The sequence below is a fragment of the Ambystoma mexicanum genome, chromosome 2p (assembly GCF_040938575.1).
Source record: "Ambystoma mexicanum isolate Mex_15411 chromosome 2p, UKY_AmexF1_1, whole genome shotgun sequence".
NCBI classification, from domain to species: domain Eukaryota; kingdom Metazoa; phylum Chordata; class Amphibia; order Caudata; family Ambystomatidae; genus Ambystoma; species Ambystoma mexicanum.
In genome coordinates, this window is record NC_090923.1 from 933,558,332 (window position 1) to 933,582,649 (window position 24,318).

A 24,318-nucleotide genomic window follows, 5' to 3' on the forward strand; every position below is an offset into this window, starting at 1 on the left:
AGTGGTATATCAGCTTGCACCCCTGGTGACACAAACTAAATTACAGTTGGCACTAGCCTACTCCTTAAAATCAATGAAGTGTAATATAAGCATGTTAGAGCCAAACTGGGGGCTTAGAAGCACCCCTGTCCCAGAAGTCTTATGGGCTACTATGGAACCAAATACTGTAAAATATTCAAAAAGGGTTGTAGTAGAGGGGGACATCCGCTGGTCACAATAATAGGTCAGAGATCCCAAAAAAATAAGGAGTAACTAAGCAAAAAGTTAAGGAGCCCTTAAAAAGTAAATAAGTTACTCACTGTAGTGACTAACGTACGCCTAGTCCATAGTCCTCTTTCCTCCATACTGTATCAGTGTCCCTCAATAGGGACGGGAGACGGAACCTTTTTCACCAGAAAAATCATCTTCCCCTTTAAATATAGATGCACAGAGGGGTGCGGCCCTGGGAGCATGCACTCCCCAGACTCTCCCCACCAGCGCCACTCCTCAGCCCCCTTTGACGCGTCGACAATATTAACATTGCCTAATGACACCAGTTCTGTTAGGGGGAGGACAGTGGGAAGTATGGAGGCAAGGGGACTATGGACTAGGAGCATGTTAGTCACTTCAGTGAGTAATTTATAATTACTCCTTCGCCCCGTCCCCTTTCCTCCATACTGTATGGGCGATTAAAACTGAATGTAGCCCCAGGGTGGAGAGTTGCCCCACTTAAGAAAACAAGTTCCTTAACACTGCTTGACCAAAAGCCGCGTCCGACCTGGAGCCGGCATCCAAGCAGTAGTGCTTGCAGAAGGCTGAGGCAGAAGCCCAGGTAGCCACCTTGTTGATAACCTGCCACAGGCCGTGCCTTTGGAAGGCAACAGCTGTGGCTTTAGTTCTGATGGCGTTGGCAAGCATATTTGCTGGGAGAGGCTCGTGCTGCCCCTAATACGCCTCCTTGATGGCCGTAACCATACACCTTGCTATGAAAGCCTGGGAGGCCTGACAGCCAGACTTTGACCCCCCCCCAAAAGGTGACAAAGAGGACTGATTTGCATAAGTTCTTGGTCATGTCTAGGTAGTATCTTAGTGCACGCCTGACATCCAGACAGTGCAATAACCTCAGAGTGTCATCCTTAGGGTCAGCGAAGAAAGTTGGTAGCACTATCTCCTCATTTAGGTGAAAAGAGAAGACAACCTTAGGTAAGAATGCAGGGTGAGTTCTAAGCACCACCTTGTCTTTATGAAACGTAGTATAAGGTTCACTTATCTGGCGTGCCGAGATAAGGCCCACGAGGATGCCTAGACTGATGTCCGCGGACGCCATAGGCTCGAATGGTTTATGCGCCAGGGCGCCGAGGCCCGAGGACCACATTGAGGTCCCACACCGGGTGTGGTTTCTTGATAGGCGGATACAGCCTGGTCAGACCCGCCAATTGCCTTTTAACCACCGGATTACAGGATGAAAATACCTCTTCTTCCGAGTTCCTGTATGCTCCAATGGCTGCCAGATACGTGCGGCATGTTCTACCTGCACCAATCCCCCCCCCACCCCCGAGTGTGCGAGGTGCGCATAGAAGGATAGCACGTTGTCCAACGTGCAAGTCAACGGATCCACCTCCTTTGATTCCACCCAGTGACAAATCCTGGTCCACTAGCTTTTGTACTGACTTCTGGTAGCGTAGATCCTAGCCCCTTGTATAATGTCCAGGTTAGCCTGTAACAGATGCAGATGCTTCAGTGTGACATGCTCAGGAACCATGCTGCGAGGGCTAACCTCTGGGGGGTTGGATTGGATGACTGTGCCTCCCTTCTGAGAGTAGGTGTGTTGGGACAAGCGGAAGGTGCACTGTGGCCTGATCCGAGAGGCTGAGCAGTTCTGAGAACCATGGCCTTGCTGGCCACCAGGGAGCTATCAGGATGATACGGAGGTCTCAAGCCACCCTGATCTTGCAGATTACCCTGTGCACCCGGGGAGTGGGAGGGAAGGCATACACGTTCATGTTGTTCCACTGGATCTGCATAGCGTTGCCCATAGAGCCCCTGCCAGGACGCAAAATGGGGGTACCTCCTGTTGGCCCAGGTGGTGAAGAGATCCACCCGAGGATGACCCCACTTGTTGAAGATCCCTTGAAGGACCCGTTCGTCCAACTGCCATTTGTAGTAGTCCGCATCCAGCCTGTTGAGCCGGTCCGCCTCTAGGTTGGACTCCCCAGGGAGGTGGATTGCTGCCAGGTGCATGTTGTTTATCAGAGCCCACTCCCAAATGTTGACTGCTAGAGTGCAGAGGGGAGACCACCTGGTGCCATCCTGCTTGTTGATGTAATACCTGCTGGTGGAGCTGTCAATTTGAATGAGGATTGCCTTTCCACTGATCATTGGAAGGAAGGCTTTGAGAGCAAGCCAGATGGCCATCAACTCGAGCCAGTTGATGTGAGATGACTGCTCCTGACAGGACCATCACCCATGGACACTGTGGCTGCCCAAACTAGCTCCCCAGCCCTCCAGGGATGGGTCTGTGGTGATGGTGACCTGAGGTGCTGGTTGGCAGAAGGGCCTGCCAATCGGCAGGTTGTTGTCCATACTCCACCAGACTAGGTCCTGGTGGAGATGATGTGGGATGCTGACCTGCTCTGCCTGGGAACCGCTCTCCTGACTCCAAGAGGCTGCGAAGTTCAACTGCAGTTGCCTCATTTTAAGCCTTGTATGCGGCACTGCAAGGAGACATGCTGCCATGATGCCTAAGAGGTGTTGGTACCACCATGCCAAGGTCACTGCTCTGCTGAGAAAATGCCCGTGGCCCTCTTGATGGCTGCAATCTTGTCCGCTGAGGGGAAGAGCCTCTCTGAGCTCATATCCCAGATAAGGCCCAGTAAGGTTAGAGATTGCGTGGGGGGCAACTGTGACTTCTTAAGATTGATGGAAAATCCCAGCTCGTGTAGTGTATCCATGAGGACGGAAACCGTGTGCTGGACTCCCTCCGGAGACCTCGCCCTGACTAGCCAGTCATCTAGATATGGGTAAATGTGATGCCCCTGCACCCCGAGTAGGGCTGCAACAGTTTTCATCAGTCTTGTAAAGACCCTGAAGGACGAATCGAGGCCAAAGGAGGGACGAATTAAGGCCAGAGGGTAGATACTTGTAATGGAGGTGAAAACCCATGATCCTGAACCTAGGAAAGGACCAATGGGGTTGCCAGATCTGGACGTGTAGGTAAGCATCCTTCAGATCCAGGGAGCACATCCAGTCTCCCGCACACAATGTCTCTGCTCTTAGCACTGGGGTAACCATCTTGAACTTTTGGAGAGGAAGGGAAAGGTTCAAGGTGGAAAGGTCCAACACAACTGTCAGGCAAGTCTGGTTCTTTTTGTGTATGGAGAAAGTTCTTGAATAGAAGCCAAGACCCTGCTGAGAGGCTGGGACTTCCCCCACTGCCTGACTCTCTACAAGCAAGTGTATTTCCGCCAACAGAGCTGTTGTACCAATCTGTGGGAGCGGAGGGGGGAGAGAGGAGAAGGAGCGATAGGGAGCCGGAAGCCCGTTCATACTACGGAGAGGATCCATGGGTCTGTGAATCTTGTCCACCAGCAGTGAGCATGAAGGGCAAGCCTGCCCCCCACCGGAGACTTGTGGAATCCGGAAGGGAGTGTCATGATTTCTTGCCTTCTGAGGCTGGCGCTGAGGAGGGGGACTGTAAAAAGACCTTATGAGCAACCTTGCATGGTTTGCGCCTGTGCTGACTCGGGGATCTGTCCAGTTGTCTGGAACATCTCTCCTGGAAGCCCATCAAGATTCCGAAGGACCGACCCTTGTCTGAGCGCTGGAGGCTTGGCTATGTCTAACGGGTGGACTTGGTGAGGATCGATAAAGACTTAGTCTGCAAGCTATTCTTTTTCTTATGAAGTTCCTCATCCATTGTTGAATGGAACAGATTGCCCCCCCTCGAAAGGAAGGTCCAGTATACGTTCCTGGACATCAGGGTTGAACTTCGTCGCCCTTAGCCAAGCCGTGCTTCTCATGTCGCTAGCAATACAGATGGCACGACCAGACGTATCAATGTGAGCCACCATGGACTCCATTATGTCCTGTGCCACTATTTTGGCTTCAGCCAGCCCAGCCTTGAAGCGAGCCTGGCTCTGCACAGGGAGTTCAGGTAGGAAGTCAGCGATCTCCCGCCAGAGCCTCTGGTTAACCGCCACCAACATGGCATCCGCATTGGCCTGGCGCAGATGGAGAGTGGCATTGGAATAGATTTTCTTTACAAATGCCTCCAGGATCTTCTCCTCCTTACCCAGGAGTGTTGAGGCTGATGTAGTCGAGGATGATTGAGGCTTAGAGTACAGTGATGCTGCCGCTATCACCGAGGAGTGTGGCTGGGGGTGTGCTGACAGTAAGAGGGGGTCCCCTTCTGTTTGCCTAAACTTCGAGTCGAGACGCCAATTAGTAGGCTGGGTAGAATGTGGCTTGAGACATCCTTTTTTGGCAAACGCCACCAAGTCCTTCTGCAGTGGGATTCCAGTTCTACACATGGGGCGTAGATTTAGACCTTCTGCCAATACCCCCGCCTCCGGTTGTTCAACCTGTGGCTGTGGGATCCCCAAATACTCAGCCAGGCCTGCCAGACGTTTGTGAAAGGCCTTGGCAGATGACTGGAGTGTCAGGGTTCTCCTCCTCATCTGTGTCCACCATTGTGTCTTGCAGGTCTGGTGCAGCTAGAGGAGTGGAGCTGTGGTGTACGGATTATCAGCGCTGGAGGCTGCTGCGGCAGTGTAGACGGGGCTGCCGTGACTGGTACAGGCATGGGAGTCGGTGTCAGAGGGACTGGCGTGGGCACCTGTGGCTGCGCTGGACCCAGAGGAGCTGGACGTAAAGGCGGCGTGGCCGTGGGTGGTAGCGGCTGTACCGGAGGAAGCATGTCCCTGATCACATCCCTAAGGATGGTACCCATCTGAGGGGACCTCATGAGATTAAGGAACTTCTCAAAGAACCCGTCTTCACAGGCTGGAGGAGTGCTTGATGGAATAGGCATAGGTGCAGGGGCATGAAGTAGCTGAGGCCTAGGCGCGCCCTGTCTCGCTGTATGGGGCGAGGTGCATCTGCCCTGCGAGGTCGATGGGTATGCTGTGGGCCAAGTGACAGGAGTTGACCAGTCCCACCTAGAAACTCGCTCCCCTACCTGGTCCCCAAAAGGAGATGGTGTTGAGTGAGCAATCATTTTGTCTGGTACGGCGGCCATGCTGTTTTGCTGCATGCCACATGCCTGCATCGTGGTACTTGCTTCGCTGGGACCGGCTTCCTCCAGTATGCGGGGCGGTGGAGGTTGAAACCTTCCCTGCACCTCAGGTCGGGCCTGGTAGGCAGAGTGCCCTCGGCTGTGGAGCCGGTAGTACTGCCTACAGGTGCCCCCCTCAGACATCAGTTCAGTTTTAGGGCGTATCCCCACGGGTTGAGACCCGATAATAGAACCTTGCGGTCCCTCAGCAAAATCACTGGTAGGATCTTGCAATCCCTCGGCCTGGTAGTCGGTAGCTGGGACAGCCTCGGTGCTTGTGCTGGTCGTAGGGCCTGTTAGGTCCTCCTGCTAGTGCGCTTCCTGGGAAAGGAGTCGCATTTGCGGGGTGCAGAGGCGAACAGTGCATCTACCTTGGGCCTTGTCTTCCGCTTCATGAAAGCTTTTAGGTCCTGTGGAGTCGACCTTCGGAAAAGCTCCCTCCACTTAGCTAGTCTGTTCTTGAGGGCTCGCAGTGTGAGAGCGTCACACGCGGTACAGCCGTCCCAGCCGTGGTCAGTGCCAAGGCGGCAGAGGGCATGGGGGGGGGGTCGGACGCTGTGAAGGGACCCTCGCAGGCTGAAGCATGCAGTCGTCAACATACACAGGGGAGGAGCGTGGTGCCAGAGGACAAAGCGGGACCTTACATTTGAAGGAAAAAAAGAAGACAAAAATACTTCTCCGGGGGAGAGCGTGTGGAATTATTAGGCCTGATGCCTAACCCAAGAGCGCTGGTGAAAGCGGTCCGTTCCAGTCGACGCGTAAAAGAGGACTGGCGCCGGTGGGCAGAGCCAGGGGAGCGCATGCTCCCAGGGCTGTACCCCGTGCGCCTCTACATTTAAAGGGGAAGATGATTTTTCTGGTGAAAAAGGTTCTGTCTCCCGTCCCTAGTGAGGGACGCCCATGCAGTATGGAGGAAAGGGGACGAGATGTAGGAGTACAACCAATCTCTCAAAAAGGAAACTGTCTTGAAAATAACACACTGAAATATTTCAACACAACTTATAAGTAAATCGAAATTGCAAAAATACACATGCAATTTTAAATATGCATTAAACATTTTGTTTTTGCAGACATATGCAATTTTAAATGTGCTGTAATCATTTCTTCTTTACACAGAAGACATTGCCTTAGACTTGAAAATTAATATGCTATGATTTGTGTTTATGTCTGATATGTATTATTTTTCTATTAAATAACTGTATAAATCAACAAAAAAGTTGTTTGTAGTACTGAAGTGCATTGGTGTGCAAACTAGAAGACTTTGTAGTATTTCCAAATATATTAAAATCATAACTTAACAAAATTAGGTATTTAGCAACAATGATATGAGCCGGGATTAACGCCATTCTCCTCTTCATAGCGTAGGTAAGAGGTAGAAACCTACTACTCTCCCATTTTCATTGTTCAACTGAGTTAGTGTGTGAGAGTTGTGTGTGTGTTCAGGAATTCCATGAGGTTACTTATGGAATACTTAATGACATTGAAGCATTGCTGTCGACATAAATATAGACAACATAAGCACATTTCCCTTACTGCTTGACGCTTACCGGAGCGGCTTCCTCTCAATGCACACTTTTTCAAAGATGTCCTTCAGGAAGGAGGGTGGGCTCTCCTGCACCATGTGATGGACACGCAGGCGGGACTTGATATACTCCAGGAAACGCTTCATGAACCCCACAAAGTGCTCAGCTGTCCGGATGCTCCCAGGCACTGCCTCTGTGAGGGGGCAGAAAAGGACTGTGTGAATGAATGTTCATTCTCATGACCAATCAGAATACCCTTAACTCACGTTTACTCCTCCCAACTCTGTCAAGCCTGTAAAGGTCTCCAGTCCTCGTGGGTCCAGTCTAACAATGCATAAAGAATGGAAGGCAAGCATCCTCTTTGAAAGGTACAGTGAGCTAAAACGTGGTTGTAGACCTACCTGAGTGGGTACCTCCACCTAGCACAAGTTATTTGGCCATGTTCATTCTCGGTAGATGGGCTCCCAGACATTTTTGTGAATTTTTAGGAACTTGGGGTTTCACCCTAAGTTACCCAAGGTAATCCAGACATGGACCCCTTGCTCAATGTGCTTAGAGAGGCACAGCTTCACATCACTGATGAGGCCCCACTAGGCCGAAACACATGTCTGGGGTTGCTGTTGGCACCCTTGTTCAGAGAAGAATATTCTAGCATTTTGATGCTGGACTGCCTAAGTGGGTGGGACCAGACATGCAAATGGATACTTCTACTCTGTGAAACGTACTGAGCTAAAACATGGTTGTAGACCATTCAGAGTGGGCACCTTCCCAGAGAAGGAACAAGTTACTCACCTGTAACTATTGTTCTCCAGCATGGGTCTGGCATGGATTCACATACTCATGAATATTCCCAGTCATCAGGCTGGGAATCCTTGGTAAAAGAAAAAAAAGTTTCACTTTCACTTACAAACTGTATTTCTCCTTTAGACCAATCACTGTCCTCCAGGTCATACAGCCCCCATCCAATGACAGCTCTCTCCCTAAGCCCCTCCTCTGGCAGCCATCTTCAGATTTGGTAAGCATGTAAAGTGGCAGTATGACCAAGAAGACCGCAGAGGGGTCAGAGGGAGGGTTTGCATGTGAATGCATGCCAGAACCATGCTGGAGAACAATAGTTACAGGTAAGTAATTTGTTCCGGGTCTGGCATGGATTCACATGCTCACGAATAATGAATACATAGCAGTACAACATTACACAACCACAGGAGGTGGCAAGGCTCAACAGAAGCAATTAACTCTTACCTCCGGAACAGACTCACCACAAGCGAACAGGTTGCATAGCACTGCTTTGCGACTCTGGTTGCCTCCCTGGAATCCCTGTCAATGCAGTAGAACCTTGTGAAGTTGTGTGTGGACATTCAAGTAGCAGCCCTGCAGATGTCCAGCAGGGGCACACCAGACAGGAACTCTGTCATCGCAGCGATCACTCTGTTGGATTGGGCTCTTGGACAGCTTTGCAGCAGTCGGTTCACCAACCGATGACAACGCATGATGCAGCCGGAGAGCCACCTTGAAATGGAAGCCTTGGACAAGGCCTTCCCATGGTTCACATGACCAAAGTTCACAAACTTTTGTGAAGTCTTCCAAAAAGCTTTCATGCGCGTTACGTAGAACTTCAAGGAACAAGCAACGTCCAGCGAGTGCAAGGCCCTTTCACCCGGTGACAGAGGTTTCGGGGGAAAAATACAGGTTACACCAAAGGCTCGTTGAGGTGGAGTTCCAACTGAACCTTCGGCATGAAAGAGGGTGCGTCTGCAGCACCACCCTCAATTCGTGGAAAGTCAGGTATGGTTGCTTGCAGGATAGGACCTGGATCTCACCCACCCTCCTGGCAGAGGTGATGGCCACAAGGAAAACCGTTTTCGCGCCTAGGGTGCAAGGATACTTTCTGCTCTGCAGGGGTTATCTTCACAGGGGCAGCTCCCTTAGCTGTCAGAACAGCTGCCACCAACTCCATCGTCGACAAAGTTTTAGCATGCGCCGATTGTGCCTGCTTGGGCAGTTCGGCCTTCTTCTCCTCTGTCCGCGGCCTCTCAGATTTCTCCAGCAGTTTAGCCAGGCTAGATTTTCTTTTTGAGGCAGAGCTTGATTGCCGGCTGGCAATGGAGGCAGAGGGTGACGTTGACAGCGCCCTATCCACCTTGGGACCCGCTTCTGCGGCGACCCCAGTGGACTCAGACTTGCGATTCTTTGCCTTGTCTGGGGCACCCACGGATGAGGCGCCTTCAAAGGACTTAGAAGACCACTCATCGGACCGTCCGGTCCTGGGTTAGGCATGACCCTGCTCGGAACACGGGGCAGAGGCCTTAGCGTTAAGCCACACCGCCAGTCTACTGTGCCTGTCCTTTGTCATCTTCATGGAGAACCCAAGGTATATCTCGCATTCCACCTCCTTATGGTCCGAATGCAGGCTGTAGAGGCATTGTAGGTGAGTGTCTTCTACAGACCTGTTCCGTATACCGCACTTGGTGCAGGGCTTGAAGAGGGACCTTCCCTCCTCCATCATGGTCAGAGGGCAGGAAGTAGGGCCGATGGCCTTCTGGAACCTTCGTTGATCTTCGCCCTTGAGGGGCGATGAAATTCACTGGCAACGGATCCCCGCTGTCGGCCAATGGAGACAAAAGCACAGAAGCTCTTTTGGAACAAAAATAGAACCTTTTTCCGTCAAAAATATGAAAAAAACATAGAAGTAGCTTTCAGATCAAACTCGAGGACTCCCAACACTGAAGCGTGCAGTAAAAATCTGAAGATGGCTGCCAGAGGAGAGGCTTAGGGAGAGGGCTGTCATTGGATGTGGGCAGTATGACCCAGAGGGCAGTGATTGGTTTAAATGAGAAATACAGTTTGTAAGTGAACGTGAAACTGTTTTTTCTTTTACTGAGGATTCCCAGCCTGACGACAGGGAATATTCATGAGCATGTGAATCCATGCCAGACCCCAGGCTGGAGAACAGGTTATTTGGCTGTGTTCATTCTCGGTAGAGGGTATCCCAAACCTTTTTGAGAATCCTCTAGAAATTACTCTCTTCTCTCTTGATTGTCAAAATCATAATAATCAAAGTTTAATCCATGTCTGGAGCCAGGCAATCATGCTCACTCATAAAATGTGAAGACTGCAGCACTTTGTTTTTCATTTTTCTCCTCTCAACGCCTCAGTCAGTCTTTCGTCTGTCGAGCTCCAGTATGTGAGGCAGTAAATTAGTTTTAGGTGAAATGTATCACAAGCTCATCTGCTCATCTAGCATGGGTTTATCAGGGGCACAGAGGGGATTGCAGGTCTGGCTCTTGAGGCAGTCTTTGGTCCACATCTCAATGCACTGAGATGGTACTGAAATGTCACATTGGTCCGGTAAGTCTGGTGTTGGTGCAGTGCAGGAGAGTCAGAATATCATTGGGACAATGCAGGTTAGTTCCAGGCAAACTCCGATCTGCATGAACCCTGAACCTTAGGCACACTGTAGCTGTAGCTATTCAGTTCCTTCTTGCTACCTTCCCATCTTCAGTTGGTGCTGATGGCTCTGATCAATGTCACTAGGATTCGAGGGATGTATGTCCTTACTTTGCCAGTAATTACCTGACCATACCATCACTTCGTCTCCATGATCGTCATGCATTTAATTCTTCATTATTTCACTTTGCCATACCTTCACTTCGTTATTACAAGGGGAGATCCCTGTATCGCGTTTTCCTAACCCATATTCCTCTCCCTATGCCCCCCTTGATCTCAACCCTAACCTTACACCTGCCTTATAGCTTACCTTACCATAGCCATTCTCACCAAAATGCAGACACAGTGAAGGTATGACGAAGTGATGGAAACTAAATAAGTGCTGTCGAAGTGTTTATCAGCGAAGTAAAGGGGGGATACCAGATTCGAAGTTGTGTGTGCCGAGCAAATACTCCAAAAAAGGGAGGGGATGCAGAGGTCTAGGTCTCGCTCTCCTATCATGCTGGCCTAAGACAGAAGGGAATAGGGGCTGCACAGGTCATCCCTGGTGCGTAGGAACATTTATCAGGTGCCAGGCAGGAGTTTGAAGGCAGGATGGTGGGTCAATGCCTGCATCTGTAAAGGTAGCTTGTCACAGTCTATAGCTATGCAGTACTGAACCATAGTGATTTAAGAAGACGTTTGAATTCCTATTTAGGAGATTCTGGAACCACTTTTTGGGGACCTCACCTTTTTGCCTTTGTTCCCTGTTTTTTGTGGCCTTTTGATTTCTTTTCAGTGGTCAGAGGACTTGCCATTGCAACCATTTCCTATCATAAATAAGGTATATGGTATTGGGTTGACCGTTAGGTCTCCAGTCCCAGGGTTGCCTTGAAGTGTGATTGTGTCACTTTACATTGGTTTTAGGGAGTAGGTTGGTGGTAGCTGTGCTTTAGCTTCACCAAGTATACAAGCCATTTTACTGCATTGGCAACCAAATATATCTTTGTGGTAACCATTGGGGTACCAATGTTTTTTTTAAAAATCCTGCTCTTGGACATTTTGTTTTGTAGGCCGCCCTTTTTTTACAGTGTTCATGAGGTAGGCCCAAAATGGCAGTTCGGACCAAGTGGGCACTTTGTGAGCCCATTGTGGCAGCCTCCATATTGGTCCTAACTGGTTTAGGTAAGTATCGGTCTCTGGACTATCAGTCTCACTTCCCGTGGGGTTGGCTGAGAATCAAAAGGCAGTTCTAGGGACCAACCATAATGGTTGATCTGATGTGCTTATTATCACCTCTACCTCCAGAGCCTTCCCTCCACTCCCATGGGAGCGTCTCCCAGTAGGGGCTTTGGTAGAAGAAGGGGTGGCGAAAAGCATATACCTGTCACTGTGCAACAGTAAAGAGAGCAGGCTATCACCCCTGCAGTAGGTGGCTGCTCTCAATTGCCAACACAGGAGAGGTATACCAATGTCACATAATATTTTATTGACAGTCTACTGCTCACACCATCCAGTAACCATTGGTTTGTATTAAAAGACATGTACTCTAAAATTACACGTCAAATAGATGCCCCACACTTGATATTCATGTTCAAATGCATCAGATAAAACTCAGTAATGAACACTCAGTGAATGTGTCTTACACTCATGTATAAAATACATCTTTTAATTATGAGAAATACTTAATAAAGAAGCATAGCTATGGTTATAGTCAATATGCACAACACACTGAAAATACAAAACGTCTTTTAGGAAAAAGCTTAAATCATTGTCATTGCCCCAACCTCTGATCAAGACTGATCAAGACTGAGACTTATCAACCTTCTCCAAGAAACCATAGCCACCTTAAAAGCTACCTACCTCCCTCACCAGATCATGCTAGGCAATCTTCACGGAATCATGTGTCTCGCTGAATCAGGATAAGCAACCTCATAGAAGCACCTGCCCAAATACCTCAATACCTTTCTCAATGTGATATCAACAAAGGGTAAAAGGCCTCACATACTCACTAACATTAGTAGGTAGTGAGTGGAGTGGGCTGGAGAAGACTGGATGGCTAGGAGTATCCACAATTCAAGGAACAGCCATTGAAACATATTAAAAAGCCACCAATATCTTTTCATCAAAAAGTATCACAAATAGGATAGAATGCATCAAAAAAGGTTTAAAAGGTCCATTGAGATCAATAGGGCCAGCATATAGCCAATCCAGAATAAGGTGTCTGCTCTCTAGGTGGTGAGCTGATTTGCCTTGGGGTAAAAACAGAATGGTTTCCCAAGCAGCTTAAACAGAATGAAAGTTCTGCTCAAATGTCAATAGGCAGAGTCCTTTAGGGACTCAAAATGCTTCAAAACAGCCAGAAGCCAGGCTGGAGGTTTTAGGATCCAGTAAAAGAAAAAAAGAGGCAGTTGGCCCCTCCCAAATGGAAAACCTCTGTGCTCCCTCTCAAGCCAGGCTGGTGCGTCTGCCCCTGGTCTTCTTGCCTGCTCTGTATCTCCGAACAGCTGTGTACAAGGCCTGATCTTACTGTATTATACACTTTTTATACACTTTTCAGGCCGTCCCATTCCATGCCTACAATCACCAAAGTTCATCAAGCACTGAAAATATTTCTAAACAAAAATATCAGCGAAACACATCTTTTTTGTGGAAGCAATTAGCAAGGACACAAACGTCATTCGCCACTAGGAATCTGTTCAAGAAATGTGTTCAGTGGACAGCACCATTCTTGTGTAAATATTAGCCAAGCATCTCTTCGTCAAAAACTACAATTCAGATGGGGATTTGTAGTTTCCGCAGTATCTTGTCATCTTTTGTTTTTTTCTCTGCTAGAACCTTGGCTTTTGTCCTAGAAACACGCCTGTGGTGTGCCCAACTCAAGGCCGCTGGCACTCAGCCCAGACTATTGGAAAAAAACAACTCCAAATGACTGTACTCTAACACTCAAACCTTGCGGCCTGCGTTTTACTAAGTATTACATTGTTTGCATCACACTGTGCGTTCAGCAGCAAGGGTTGGCCTACAGGTCATACCACATGCAGTTTTAAGCATGGCTGACATGGCCAGACATGGGAAACACACATTGGCGCCATTTGACCCTATGTTTCTGTTAAGTCGGATTTCCAAAATAAACAATGGGGGTGAATTGTGAGAGGCCAATCTAGTTTGTTGCAAATGTAGACGCTGACGTTTAGCCAACCCAATTGAGGGAAGGTAGCAGAGAATTAAGGCTTAGACTTAGAAGGGGTGTGAGAGTGGTTTAGGGATACGAGTGCACACAGCACAACACCAGCAATAATTCAAGTTAGACAGTTAGGTACAAAAATACACAATGATTTATCAGGCCTTTAGAAACATAAGCAAGTGAAATATCTAGCTCATTATTAATCACACAATTACAATATAACAGAAATTTAGATATTTTCATTCACCCTTAGGAGAAGAAGGCATTTGATTCAGTAACCAGCGCAACACAGGTAAGCATTGAGATGTGTAAAATTCAGAAAAGAAAGAACTTTTAGACAAACCAGAACACAGTTGCCCAAGCACTTAGTAAGTCGAGCTCTAATATGATTTGAAGCCTTGTGCTCTAAAGTCACCATCTCCAAAGTTATACTTTTCAGGTAAATTTACTAAGAGATTGGCAATAACAGGGGTTATGATTAAGGCATAGATCTCCGAGCAGGGGTTAAGATTGGTTGTCCCTACCGGTCAAAGCACCAACGAGGGCCTTCTTGAGATCAAGAAAGAGTAGTAGGGCTTCACCGGACGTCACAGGAGATGATGCTGGTTGGCTGCATGAGTCGTCCTCAGATCGTCGGCAGGTTGTTCTTCTTCCTAGGGGTCTTGGCTCCCACGATGATCTGGTGAATGGCTGCAGAAGCACTCATTTTATTCAAGATTTGGATTGGGAGCTGCCCAACACCACCAATGGCAAGGTTTGGCACCATTCCAACTGGCAGTGGATATTCTATCACGGATAGCACCTGGCCACAGCATCTGCCCAGCAACAGGCATTCAGGCACAAGGATGTGCACCGGGTCCAGGCAGTCCCAACCCCCACATCCGGGCGCACACACAACTTTAGAATCTGTCGTACTTGCCCCTTTTTAACTTTCCCTGCGACTAAACATAATATTGTTTCACTCATTTTGTTTTGCATTGACTATTGTTCTACTCTGTTGGTTGGCCTTCCTAACTCCCATCTCATGCCCCTTTGTTGGTTATAGGTCAAAGGATTGAATACAAAGGATCAAAATGCAATTGGGTTGAGTCAAAAGGACCGAAAACAAAAAGGTTGATTTTTATTTTTTTAGGGGGGGTCCGCCCCCCTCCCCCCCCCAAGCTCCTGTTTTTGGTGTAAAAACCACTTTTTTTCCCTATACGGAAACCCCCCCAAAAAAATACATGTTGAAAAAGGCATTCAAACTTTTTTTTCGGTCCTTCTGACTCGACCCTATCGCATTTCTATCCTTTGTATTCGATCCTTTGGCTGAACACCCCCTTCGTTCTATCTATAATGCGGCTATTTGGTTTTTTTTTCCTCCTTCCAGCACGTCTATTACCCCTTCTCTCCAGTCCTTCTCTTTTCTTTGACTCATCTCTTATTTAACTTTCCTGTTATTGTGTTTAAGTGTTTCCATGGTCTCACTCTTCCCTGCCTTTCCTCCCTTATGTCATTGTAATCGCATTCCTGTACTATGTTTGCAATTGCAATTCCTCCTTGCTGCTCCCTCTCCTGGTGCCGCTTCTCATTTCTGCTCTTTTTCACTCCTTGCACCTAGACTCTGGAAAAGGTTAGGGAAGGAAAAGGTTCTCAGAACATGTGAATACTTTGCAATTTCCCAATGAAGTCTAGGTTAGACCTTTACCAGCAATACAAGTTAAACATATGCACTACCTATGAGGGACAGTTAAAACCAAAGTCAATGGGTCAGAAGAGTCCCAAGGGAGCCAGGACAGCCAAAGTCAATTTGAACAATGTCTAGGAAGCTGAGGCACTTCTTGTAAATAGCACAAACGTTTTAGCCAATGCTATTTAGGGTTTGTAGAAAATGAATCCCTCTATGGCCACAAGGTGTAAGTCTTGTGAAGGGCAGAGCGGAAATCAATTCTGCAAAAAGCAGCTACTGCAAATCTCCAGTGAGAACAAGCAAGCTACAAATGAAAGAGGCAAGTACCCCTTCAGTCAAGACAGTACCTTAGGTTTGAAGAAGAGCATCCATCTGGCTTCTGTTCTGCAGATCCTGAGTTCCTGGGCCTCAGTCGTGGGGATAAGAGGGAGGACGTCTAGAGGACTCCTGCACTGCAGTTTGAATGTCAGCAGCGGCTACGGGCTCTCTTCAGGTCAGCAGCACTTTGTGGTTTCAGCTACCGGTCAATAGCACCACCCCGGTTCTTGACACTTGATGGGCTTCCCTTGCTTCTGGGATCCAGCACTCTGTTGAGGTGGCTCAGGCTTGGGTCGTCCTGCTTTGGGATGGTCTTCTGGAGCTTCCTGAAGGTCTGATCCAGCTTAAAGACGATGCACTCGATTCTGGCGGTCCTGACCCCTGGCACTCGGTTCCAGCATCAGCGAAGAAGTACAGCCAGCAGGGAAAGGTGTTCCAGTCAAATTCGTCTTTGGGTCAGTTGGTCCCACCAACCCAAGGGAAGAAGTCATCAGTTCCAGGCTTCTTGAATCGATACGAAGTTGGAGCTTCAGCACTGCAGCAGGGCTTCACCTGGCAAACCAAAGGTCCAGGAGGGTGCAGCAAGATTCACTTCCAGTTTCTTTCTTCGGATGTCTCATCCAGTGGTCGACTCTGCCTTCTGTTCAAGAGACTGTGCCTTTTATGCAGGTTTATCCCATTCATGCACAGCCTAGCTGTCATGCACACAGCAGGGTAGCTGTCCTACAAGAGCATCCAGCCAGCCAATCGCCACTGGGGGCATTCAGGTAACCAAGGAGACTAAGGACAGGGAGTTCCGGGCACCTCCCTCTCTTCCTGCCCTGCCAGACACACTGGAGACGGAGGAAGGTTTCAGCACTGAAGCCCGCCAAAGGCAAAATGAACAAAAGGGTTAAACCTGGTTTGGCGCGCAGAGTAAAACCAAGAAAGACCTCACAAGCAAGAAATGGCGAAAAAAGAAGACCAGGGCCATTTTGACAAAATGGTCACCCATGGGTGCTATATACTACAGCAGAGGATTCAGCCTGTGGAAAATTAAACCACTGCCATCAGCCATTAAATGTAGTGAGGGTAACATAAAAAATGTTACATGAGTAAGTAGGAAAAGGGGCTACTAAGTAACCCCCTCAGTACTTCCACATTAGATGGGGTGTACTGCACCTACATAGAAAAAACAGGTAAGTAAAGTCAATTTCACTTTACTGCTCTTGGGAACAGTAGTTGACCCAAGAGAAGGTATGTAAACCTTATGAGAAATCCAAAGGACTTCTCTGTGACACTGCACTGAGGGTGCTGTGTGTCACAATACAAAATGTAGATGCCTATGGAGTTTGTCAGACTCAAAAACCAAAAGAAACAGAGTCCAAATCAGATCAAAAATACATGAGTGAAGAAAAAGGTCTCACTCACTCCAGGATAAAAATGTTAAGTCCTAAAGTCCAGCAAAAGAGCTGTGGGTCTCTAAGGGTGAAGGGAATTAGCACAGAAATGAGAATTCTCTCTAACAGCAGGTAATATAAACCAAATTGAACGTATAGACAGGATCTTCCCTAGATATCCTAAACACACAAAGGTTGACACAAGCCAGACCTCCAGTCACACCAAGGAGCTTTACACAATTCCACAGAGTGTGAGTGAATCTCGCCAAGGCACAAACTGTCTTCAAAGCCATACCCCCAGAGAAAAAATACCTTCTTCGCCCAACCATCAAAGGGCTTATCGTCCCTATAAGGAGGGATGGTAGGGTACGCAGCCTGCTTCGCGGGGGCCGTAGCCGCCTGCACCACCAAACTCTCCGGAGTAGGGTGCGTCGACAAGTAGCAGAGATCACTACTGGCAGGGCGGTATTTTTCGGAAGCAACTTATTCACTGCCGGGAGACACTCCGGAGCAGTCCAAGCCACCGCCACCCTTCTTTGCAAAGCCATGTGAAATGGCAACACCGAGTCAGTGGGTGGACCATGGTACAGGATATCCGTCAGGTCATCCTGATCAAAAACAACAGGTGGAGCAGACCACCCCAAGTATTCAGTCACCCTTGACATGAGATGCCTATAGGAGGATTCGGCATGCGTCCCAGGCTCAGGCCTGCCAAACTCCACCTCCGGAGAGGTGTCAAGACCACTGGCGTCATGCAAGGACTGACGAAGTTCCTCCATCTGACTGTGCCCAGACAAAAGGTCATCAGGGACATCAGGAGGCACAACCATCTCCTCATCAGACCCTTCCTCCACCTCCGAAATATAATCCAACGGCTGGAGCAATTCCAATCTGGGAGGAGGAACAGGCCTCACAGACTGACTGAGAGCCTTCCTCAGAGTTTCCACAGCCCTCTGGGGCACCTCGGCAAATCCTCCACAAACGGCATCGAGGGCGCAGAGGTAATCGGCGTCAACGCCGAACGAGGCTCCGACAGCGTCGACAACTTCTTCGAGAGCGGAGCCCCGAGAGCGTCCCTCGAAGGACACGGCGCCAATGGCGTCGACGACTTCCTCGAAGGCTTCACAGGTTCCGACGGTCTTGATGGCGTCAAGGAAAGGGACCTGGATCTGGCACAGCTACGGCAACCTTCCTTGTCCGATTGGGACCTCGACGGCTCCTGATGATCGCGCAGACCGCCCGAGCCTGAAGGTGTGCGAGTGGTGGACCGAGCCCGTTCCCTGCCGGCTTCTTTTGAACCCCCTCGATTTTCTCCGACCAGAGAGTCGCCCATCGAGTCATCGGTCGAAAGCCCAGCGGACTTCGATTTATGGGGCTTAGACACCCTACATACCTTTAATTTCTTCTTACGTTCCCGCAAGGCATTAGACGTCAGGGACTGGCAATCATTGCAGCTGTTGGTGGTGTGGCTTTCGCCGAGGCACCAGAGGCAGATGTCGTGCGGTCTGTGATGGACATTTTCGAACCGCAGTCCCGACATTTTTTAAAGCCCGACTTCGGGGTAGTAGAAGACGACGACATTGCTATCGAAGAGAAGAATCGAGCTCGCCAAGATTCCGAAGCAAACATGTTTGCGGAAAAAATGGAACTGAGGCTACGGGCGCCGTGCGTCGTATATATAACATCCAGTGACGTCGACCCTCGACGGAGGCCCTTGAGGAACAACATATCAACGTCATCGACGCAGGACGCCCTCTGCCGAAAATTTTCCGAAGCAGCACAGCTGTGGTCATTACCTGTCATAGATGTGGAATGCGTCGGAGGACACAATCCCCTCAAAATGAACTTACAGTACTTTGTGTGTCCCGAGAGCATGTAAAGATAAAGGTATGCATCTTTCTTGTACAACATATCCATTTAGTCTCTAAAATTCAACAACAGTCTTGCAATGTTGACATCCTGAATTTCAGAAGTCTGACAAATTTGTTTGCCAGTCACATGTAGAGCACAGTATGAAGCATCTTGCCTTAATAAAAGCCATTGTTGTGTACCCCTAATCGTACTTTGTCTACGGCTCTGTTTTGAAGGATTATATTAACCTCTAAGCGCACAGTGGAAGATGCTCCATTAGTAAGCATGATTTCCTTCTTGGCAGGTCATTCGGGTAAATCAGGAACTCAATGCAGTAATCGTACCATACTGTGCCTAGCAACCACTGGTCTGTGATGATCTCCTCCCATTTGTACACATAATGTTGCATTCTTCTCCCTACTGGGAAAATACCTGAAACAAAGGCACTGTTCTGTAAAATTCCGCACTTGGCAGTGTCATCTCTTCATTGGGATCAGCCCTTCTTGTTAGGGTGGTATTGTCCTTGAGTCAACTCCCATGCTGGCCCCGTTGTCACGTGTTATGCGGTGCTTGATGAACAGCCTGCTGGTATGTGGGTGTCTATTGTGTTCTGTTCATCTGTCTTGCTTGTGATACATCTTATTTAGCAAATGGTTGGTTTGAAGGCATACTGCAGCATCTCATGGTTTAATTCTCTTTTGTTGTCTTTTATACAGGTCTTTGGCAAAGCCATTCTCTAAGTTGAAATGTAGCTGGCATCTCAAGTCTAAACCCTGGAATCTTTAACGAGGAATACCATTTCATTTGATTACAGCTGTGTTAATGACTTGTCTGCCTGATGTTTCTGCTACACCATGCATTCTGTTAATATGATGTTAACACCCGCGGTCTAGAGAGGGCTTGCCCAGTAACGGCATGCCAGCCCAAGCTAAAGTAGAGATGCAAGCAGGGGGCCATTAATGGTCAAGCCTGCCCACGATCGCAGTTAACACCATTAGCAGACTAACATGGTTTGTGAGATGGCAGCTGGGTGCAAAGAGGAAGACTGCAGCGGCTGCCGACAGGGCGGATAAGGTAGCTGTAGGCAGATCTGATCATTGGCCTTCCCTCATGGTAAGTTTGTTATGCTTTTCTATCACTTAGATGAATTGCTGATGCAGTCAAAGACTTTTTGCCAAGAGCAGCCTTATGTGGAACTCGTGTTTTCAGTCCTGCAGGATTTCTGCTGGCTCGTAAATGTTAAACCTCATTCCCTGCTGTTCATTGGAGGACTGTTCCATAAATATCTGGGGAAGGTGCTCTGCCTCAGGCCTTTGTTGACAAATTGGGCCATTGGATGGCAGTCTTTTCCAAATATATTCAGCCCCATTTTGACACTCTATATGGGTGCAATGTTAGCTATGATGGTAGGAATTGTCCCGGTCTTCATTAAAGTCCCAGTTCAATAAAGTATGAGTGGTTGGGTCCAGAACTCTCAGACAACAGGTAGACGCTTGCTTAGTCGCTGTGCCTGGAGCTTGTCCATGATTTGTTCGAATGTGAAATGTCAGAGAGACAAAAACGAAGGTCATTTAAACAAAAATCACTTTCGGTTTTTATGACCGCAGAGAATTCGGGCAACCGGGACTCCCTCCACCCTCTTACTTACCTTTTGGCGCCACCCTTCGCTGTGTGCCGCTGACTGCTCAGTTCCTCTGCGACAACTGTTCCCTTCACTTACGTGCGTGTGAACCGGTGCAGCAGGGTCATTTCTTAAAAGAAAACATTCTTGCTTAGGTCGCGGGGGACACCCCCACAACCTCTGTTGCGATTATAGTGAACAAGGGGGCAGGAGACACCCCCACAACCCCTGCTCGTCTTGTTCACTATAATTGAACTGCATGAGATATTTACTCCAAATGTTCATCTGTTTGTAATTTTCATTCAGCCGAAATTTGAATAAATATCCCTTTTTTTCCCCATTTCTACGGATTCCGTGCGTGGAGACTATGGCCAACAGTATCTCTGGCATATTGAAAAATAGCTAACATACAGCAAGGGGTCTCAGGTGAAGGTGTCTTAGTTGTGCCGTTGAAGACATTTGGCAGCAGTTGAGAAAACGCAGATTTCTTTCCAATGATCAAAGGGTGCAATGTGCACATAAGATCAGGTCAGACAGTCCACACCTACCTAAACAGGAAAGTTTCCAAAGTGGGATGATGGGGCTATGCAGATTTAACAGTCAGGATTGGGCTAGTAATCCAGTCTCTCTTATCTCCGTCAGAGATTCATCTTCATGAAAAGGAGAATCTGCAGGTCGAATCACTTGAGTTTGGTGTGTCACTTTGGAAAGTTTTTGTCTCAACAGACAGGGTTCATATCGGACTACAGTGCGGCTTGGTAGATCTTGGTTATATCTCTTCACGACTATGAGGCTACATTTTGGAGGGTTGAGCCCAAGTCTGTCAGAGGCAATGAGGTAGCGGTTGCACTTTGATTCAGTGGCTAGAGGGATTCTTTGTGTTCTCTCCAATTCAGCATTTACCACACGTGCTGCTCAAGTTCAGGTGGATCCAGTGGTGGTCATTTTATTTTCTACCTGGTGGAAGAGAAATACTTGGGTCCTATTTCTGAGGAGGTTAATTGTGTACCCCCATGTGGATTTTCCCTCTATGAGGTCTCCTCTTATCCAAGGAGAATGTATGCCACCTTTCCCCTCCTGGCCTTGAGCTGAACGGTGAAGAGGGATTTGTATAAGATGCTAAAACACATTCAGCAGCACAGCATATCTGCAACTCAGGGCTCTGTTTTTTGTAATTGGGCTATTTCATAGACTTGTGTTCTTTAAAGGATCAGAATTCTCTGCGATGTGATTCAATCAAAATATATGACTTTCTAACACATTGATTCCTTTTGAGTTTGTCTGCGTCATCCTTACCGGTGTAATGGGCAGTTTTTCACACTAAGCTGAGTTTGGGCAGAATGCATGGGGGATCGTTTTTTGTGCTGCAGGGATCTTCCATGACAGCCTGCTTACAAACATGCGAGTTACCTTTGGTGCTTAGGGCTTTGTGGCCGGGTTGCACCGTTTGAGCCAATGAATTGGAATCTTTTGTGGTGCTGAAAAAGTAGTTCTCATAACTTTTACCCCAGTCTGGAGGTTGGACAAGTTTGGGCCTTTAACAGAACACAACCCATTCTGAAGGTTTTTCGAGGCTGGGCCGCCCTGTAACTGTGTCTGGGCTTAGTTCAAAAAGTGGATTTTACCATTTTCCTCTGCTCGCATCTATTGAAGTTGTTTGGTTGGGCTTGGATTTGTGGCATGCACCATTTATTAGCCTGGAAGAAAAGCTTTTGAAACCTGTTAATTGGTTTGTGATCTTTGACACTTGATAAGTGAGGTCAAAAGAAGACTGTCCCAACCATGAGAGACTGAGTCAGAGGGCAGTAGCTACTTTTCTGGATTCGACTGTTCAGTGGTATGTTTTTGGCAAGAACACATTGGTATTGTAGCATTGGTTGTGTTTTATTGGGCGTCCGAGGAGTTGACAGTTTGTGCAGGTTGTCCGATGTCACTGGTGCTATACACCATCTGTCTTGAGCTGTTCCTTGCTAGGGTCCGACAAACTGAAGATATTCAAGGAATAGGTTTTGGGGGATATTGCATACAATTATGGCTGAGGCGGATGATATGCTGCTCCTTATATCCGATCCGGTAAGAACATTACCCTCAGTGGAACGAGAGAGAGAAAGAGGTATGGATCGGTGGAAGGTTTGTGCATCACCATAACCCCTGAAATAGCCAGGATGTATGAGGCTAACTATCCTCCCTTACTGAAATAAATGAGCCAACTAGTTAAATAAGGTGCGTTAACGATCTCCTGGATTGGGTGAATCAATACGATAAAAATAGTTATCCTCCCCCAAAGCACTCTAGTTCTTCCAGGTACTGCCAATCAGGGTCCCGGACACCTTTTTCAAAATGCTTCACAGAACGATATCTGCATTTGTTTGGAATAACAAAACTCCAAGGGTAGCTTAGAATGTTTTAATTACCCCTACAAATAGGGGAGGTCTAGGTCTTCTAAATTTTCAAAAAGTTTTATCTAGCCGCTCAACTTCGAATAGTGAAGGATTGTGGGGGGCAGACGTTGAGAAACGGTGAGTAAAGATGGAACACGCAATAGGAGGGCCAAAGCTTTGTGACACCTTATGGCTTCCCAAAAGCGACCAATCCCCCAATATCCATAAGAGCAGAAATACGAGCTTGGTGGAAGAAGTCTGGGATATTGCTGTAAAGCAATATCAATTTACATTTCCCACACCCTTTACGCTGTTGTTTCTTAATCCCAAGTTTACACCGGGTCTCGATCCTCTGGCATTCACTAAATGGAAACAGGCATGCTGTATGGACTGCGAGACATGTTTCAAGGCACAGACCCTAAGTCTTCTATCCAATGCCAACTAGAATTGGGACTGAATGAAATAGCTTGCTTCAGTACTTCCAGGTCCGGCACTCGATATTTGCTCCCCCCGAACAAACAGGCGGCAACCACAGAGTTGACCTCATTTGGAAAATGTGCCATCTCTAACCAAGGGAATAAGGCTCGAATTTCAATTGTATACAAAATTATACATGAGGTCACCCTAATACCACCCGTACTATAGATCTTGCTGGCCTCTAACGCTGGGAGAACACATTTCAGAAGCAGAATGGGAGCGGCTCTGGAAAGATATTCCCAAATTTACTTGCTCAAACCAAATAAGGGAATTTTGGTACAAACTGCTAACTCAAGGCAATGTACGCCGGTCGGTTTGCATAAAATGAAATCATCTATCTCGGATCAATGCTGGAGACAGTGTGGCTCGCTTGAGTGTTAGGCACATGTGTGGTGGAGCTGCAAGATTCTGACGGGATAATGGGCAGAAATTGATGTCCATATGCCACAAATTTGGTTAGTTAAAACCTAGTACTCTCAAGTTTAATGTACTGTTGATCTTGGAGGCAAACATGAAACACAGTTCAAAACAAAAATGTTGTTATATTGCAATTGGCAGCTTTATTGACAACTTGCCGAATGGTTATCCAGAGTATGGAGCTTTGTTGCACTTGAGTGGATTACATATACTATTCAAGAAGATCAATCGAAATTCTCACAAGACTGGGATGAGGTACTTAACTTTTTACAAAGTGACTATAACATCCAATATTGCCTTCAGCATATTCAAATCCTTGGCATTCAGTGACTTAATGAATATTTCAACCTGTACTATGCAAGGGGTCAGGGGTGTGGGGATGGGCATCTAGTTGGGTTGGGAAAAGGGAGGAAGTGGTATGTTAATGTTTGTTATATACAAAATGTCAATAAAAATCAATTTAAAAAAAAAGAAAGGAGGTGACACTGCTTTTCACTTTTCTTTTTATAGGAAAGCCTGGTTACCTGTTTTGGGACATCAATTCACCCAAAATTATTTAGGACCGATGAGGAAGAGCCGCACTGCAATGGACATCACTGGTGAGTAACCAGGTCATCCCTAAGGCAGTCCTAGGGGTGAACTGTTACTGGCTTCTTGCCTGTAGCTTTCAGAGAATGGGAAAGCCAATTGAAGTTTTGTACGGTATAATCAAATAAGTCTACAGACATCGCTCTGACCTAAGGGAGATAGGAGCCCCCCATCTTGGACCCTCATAAGGGCATTCTTTGACTAGCCATCACTTGCTTTTAACACACAAG

The 24,318-nt window shown here is 47.7% G+C and overlaps 1 protein-coding gene across 2 annotated transcripts in view; it reads right to left on the bottom strand.

Annotated features, from left to right (window-relative positions):
* The window catches only part of ERCC2 (ERCC excision repair 2, TFIIH core complex helicase subunit), a 1,037,455-nt gene that overhangs the window by 641,771 nt on the left and 371,366 nt on the right, over positions 1–24,318 (bottom strand). For both annotated transcript variants that reach the window (XM_069644679.1, XM_069644680.1), the window contains exon 11: positions 6,799–6,967. In XM_069644679.1, coding sequence (XP_069500780.1) covers positions 6,799–6,967 — 169 coding nt within the window. The remainder of the gene's footprint in view (positions 1–6,798; positions 6,968–24,318) is intronic.